Below are 4740 nucleotides of genomic sequence, written 5' to 3' on the forward strand. Positions count from 1 at the left end.
AAAAAAAAATTCTGAAACATGCTACAGTGTAAGTGAATCTTGAAGACACTAAGCTACGTGAAATAATCCAGGGGCAATTCCATGTATATGCGATACCAAGAGTAGTCAGATTCACAGAGACAAAAGGTAGCATGGTTATTGCCAAGAATGGGAAGGAGGGAATGGAAAGTTATTGTCAAATGGGTTGTGAGTTCCAGTTTGAGAAGCTGAAATTCTGGACATGAATGGTGGTGTTGGTACAACAACGTGCTTGTCTGTAATGCTACTGAACTGTGTATTTTAAAACGTTAAATTTCATCTTATGTTTATTTTCTTACAATAAAAAAAAGGACCAAAAAAAATAAATAAATAAAAAAAAAAATAAAAAGTTTCTTTTAATTATAAATAATAGTATTTATACATAGTAAGTATATCTCTCACTTTTAGATTTAGTAGCAATAATATTTCGAATTTTCCTACTAAGTTCATTTAAGTTTTTTGATATCTGAACAAATGATTGAAAATACTTTATTGAAAGTCCTTACATGCCTTTTTAATAGAGACCATGGAAAATAAAGAAATAAATTATTGCTCTAATGCTGTCAAGGAACTGTAATACACTAATTGGAAATTATTTTTATATTGATGTGAGATAATATTATGTAAAATAGTTTCAGATTTTGAGGCCATGCAATCTTGTTCACAAGCATTACTTTCTGTATCAGTGTTACTTGAGCACTCCACCAAGAATTGGTTCTTTAGGAAAGCTGTAACTGAATGTTTCATTGCATAATATGAGAAATCTTTAGAGATGTACTCTTCACTTACCTTCATAGTTCATAATTGTCCACATTCTTTTTTAAAAGTTTCCTAATTTCTCTTTTTATCATGCACTTTTCCATACCATACCCTCACTTGATTCCCTTTTCAGGTCATTTTGGGGATATGAAAACATTGAAAATTTAAAAAGTAAAATCAAGCCCTTCTGTTTTGGCCTCTAAGTAATTCATTTTTCTCAGTGCATCAGAAGCATAATGCTTACTTTTTTCATAACCTTTTTGGTGGGAAACTTTTCTGATGCTTTATCCTTTAGTTGTTTTCTTTGGTAATAAAAGGAAAAAAATATGACAAGAAGAATTCATTTTAGAGTTTTTCACTTTAGAGATTCAACAATGAGCTGGGTGTCAAGTAGTAAATTACTTGAAATGAAAAATTCTAGAAATGACACCTAAAAATACTAGAAATGAACCTTGATGACATTTATAAAATTTTCCTTTTCATAGTTTAACCTTGAAATATCTTTTAATTCTAATTGGCATATATATATATATATATATCCATATGTGATAGTTCCCAGTGCTGTTTTTCAACCACTTGGTTAATTTTTCTTGAAAAATATGATTTAAAAGTACTATATATATAAGATATATATAGTACTTTAATATTATATATGTAATATTAATATAATATATAATATATTATACATTATAATTATATAATATATTTATATTATAATATATAACATATAAATATATAGTCTATATATAATATAATAATTACATAACATTATATTATAATATTATAATATGTAATACATTATATATACTTATATATATAAAATATAGTGCTTTAATATTAAAGATATTAAATATCTTTAAATAGCATATAAAGTTCAAATTTTGAACTCCTGAAGTGCTGAAATAGTTGGTATTTTTTATTTAGGAAATGACTTTTATCTCTCTGACAGACTAATGACGTAGGTTCAAGTGCCCTATCTTTTCTGATTTGTGAATCAATAAATTATTTTCAGATAACTTTGGTTATATTGGTGTGAAATATGATTCAAATATAATTAATATTTGTTAAATTGAATTCTTTAGTGTCTCAAAAAGTATATTTGTTATTTTGTGGATGGTAACTAATCCAATTAATAAGGAAAAAGTCACTAACCCTTAAGAACAAATAGACCATTGATATATTAACTGGAGTTTCAAAACTTCAGGAAGAAAAATCCCTAAACAGCCTTTAAGCTATAGGTAAAACTAGACCTGTGATTTGTATCAGCTTTTCTAGTGTACTCCTAATTTTGATAGAAGTACAGATATAGTATTATCTTACCCTCAGAGAGGAAAGAGGATTCTTAAGTTTTGTATTTATGTAGTATTGCGAGATGGCTTTCTTAACTCTTGGCTTTTATGTCCATCTCTCTTCATTTTTATAAACCAATTTTATTTTGTTTTATTTTGGTCAGCTGGTTAGAAAAACAAATTTTTTTTTTTGGTAGTTAATTCTCCAGGACTAAAGAAACAGGATATTTATCCTCATTTTAATCTTTAGAAGAGAAATTTTCCTCTGTTTTGCAAATGATGCTTCAGTGAAGGACTTCATTAAACATAACTCATATATTGTTCATTCTTATTGAAGCTTGCCATTTTTGAAAAAGAAAGCATCAGATGAAATAACATATGCTGAAGATACTGCTAATTCAATTGGACTTTTGGGTGAGTTAAGATGATTGGGCCACTGACAAGAAGGAAATATCTCTTTCACTAAGTTTCACTAAGAATACTCCTTCTCTTTTCTTGTTTTCTGGTTGCAGATTAATCATAGTGTGCTTGGTGATATTTTTGTATTATCTTCCACTCAGGTGTTTCATGATACCAACAAGATTTTTTGTTCCTTAATTATAAGGACTGGCAGATACTTCTTTGTGCTTATATGTCTTGATGTTATGTATTTAGTTTGTTGAAATGTTTAACATTTTTTTGTGTGTAAATCAGAAGTACATGTTCCTCTCAGTAATCACAGAAATGTTTTCATCTTTGAACTCTAATAACTGGTTGAATCTAATTGATTGCTGGAATTGATTGAGGGCCCAATTATTTATTAAATAATTTAAGATCATAAAATGCTGGAATATTGGGAACTTTAATATAATATACATAAAGATGCCTGTGTTTTATATACAAAAATATAAAAAAATCACAGGCAGTTGTTTATATTTGGCTTATAGCTCAATTTTATAGAGAAAGAAAATAATAGAAATAAGATAAAACACTATGGCTCCTTGAATCAGCCCGAGACATGACAGCATGTTCCCAAAACAAATCCTAAATTAAATTTATGCTTATTAATTTAGTTTTTGTTTATATAGTAGAAATAAAAGAAATACAAATTATAAATAAGTATTTACTGAATATTTATGTTCCTAACATTATATTCCATATTGAAAGATGACAGAAACTAGTAAAGTACTAGTATCATTTAAAATTTTTAACATAGACACTAACACTTTTATGTCTAAATAAAGTTTCATAGTCTTCATCTGTAGATACTTTGGGAGGAATTATTGTGGCCTACAGTGAGTGAAGAAGGATATTAGAATAAACATGGGGAGTTAGATAAGATGACCTTAAGGAACAGGCAGGTTGGAAACTAATGGGAAACTTTAATTCTATGAATCTCTATCATCAATAGAAATTTACAGTGAGAAGCCAACCCGGAAGAGGATATGATAGTTATTAACAGATTAAAATGTGTAGATTTGGTTTGGTTGATAACATTTAAAAACTCTCTGTTGCCCTTATTACTTTTAAATATGCATTTGTATAATAAATACATAGCCCTTTCTTACTGTGTCAGTCTGCTGTTTGTTGAATGCCTGCCCACAGAGCATGTTATTGCCTCATTTGAGGGCAATATGAACTCTTAGCTAAAAAATGAACTCCTTTCACTGATTACTTACAATAAGTACTGCTGTTCTGTCCTGTATTAATTGCTGGAAACATGAGTTGAAACTAAATTGTAATACAAAGTTTTGAAAAAAGGATATTCATTTTAACTAATAATTTCCAGTTTCTACTTGTGCTGTTTATAAAAGTGAATTATATTACTTTTTCTCCTAAATAATAGATATTTTTCCACTTAACAGCAGGATTCTGGAAACACGAAGGAAAAAGTTGGTACTCCGCCCTGAGATTGTAAAACAGGAAACCATGAAAGATGATCTGAACTTACAGGAACTAAAATGATAGTGAAACAGACAAGAAACCTTAGCATTTCCCATAAACTTGGTTTGGGTAATTTTGTTGGAAAAGTTTAGTTGTTCCTATTGCCTAATTTGTTTCAAAACATAGTTTTCAACCACAAAGGAGGGTCCCCCAAAATTAAGAGAATAATCTCGAGCCTGTCTTTTTTTTTTCTCCAGTGTTAGTTTTTGCAGATAGATTCTCCTAAAGCTAGGCTGTCTCCTTCACGTTCCCTCCTCCTGTCCATTTGCTTACCCACTCACTGACTACCCTCAGAGATAAACATTATGCAGGACCTAATGCAAAACACAGATCTTCAAGGGACATCTAATTATCTCTTTCCCTCAGAGAATCCAAGCAGATCTTTTTCCGTCCTGAAGCTGATACTCCTGACTGCAGTTGTTCTGCAGGTGCCCAGAAGGCATGGATCATTTTCAGAATCCCACTGATCATTTTCAGATTCTCTTAGGGATCATACCTGGAGGACTTCGCCAGAGCAAATGCAATCCAGTTTGAAGTATAGGCTAAAGACAATTCAGAAGTTGTTTAGATATGACTGAAAAGGAATCTTCCCTATCCTCCATCCCTGCCACAATAACTTGAACATAAAATTATTACCAGCAGGACAAAGACTGCCTAGAAACACTATCTTCCAGTCTGTCACTAAACTGTGGGGGCAGAGCTCAGCTGGAACTTTTCTAAGCAAAGGATACATTATTAGAGGCAATAGATT

At 30.3% G+C, this 4740-nt stretch overlaps 1 protein-coding gene across 1 annotated transcript in view; it reads left to right on the forward strand.

Annotated features, from left to right (window-relative positions):
• CFAP69 (cilia and flagella associated protein 69) overlaps positions 1-4740 on the forward strand; it is a 62165-nt gene that overhangs the window by 14749 nt on the left and 42676 nt on the right. The window contains exon 5 of the mRNA XM_010829006.1: positions 2404-2480. Coding sequence (XP_010827308.1) covers positions 2404-2480 — 77 coding nt within the window. The remainder of the gene's footprint in view (positions 1-2403; positions 2481-4740) is intronic.

The sequence above is a fragment of the Bison bison genome, unplaced genomic scaffold (assembly GCF_000754665.1).
Source record: "Bison bison bison isolate TAMUID 2011002044 unplaced genomic scaffold, Bison_UMD1.0 scf7180017864499, whole genome shotgun sequence".
NCBI lineage: Eukaryota > Metazoa > Chordata > Mammalia > Artiodactyla > Bovidae > Bison > Bison bison.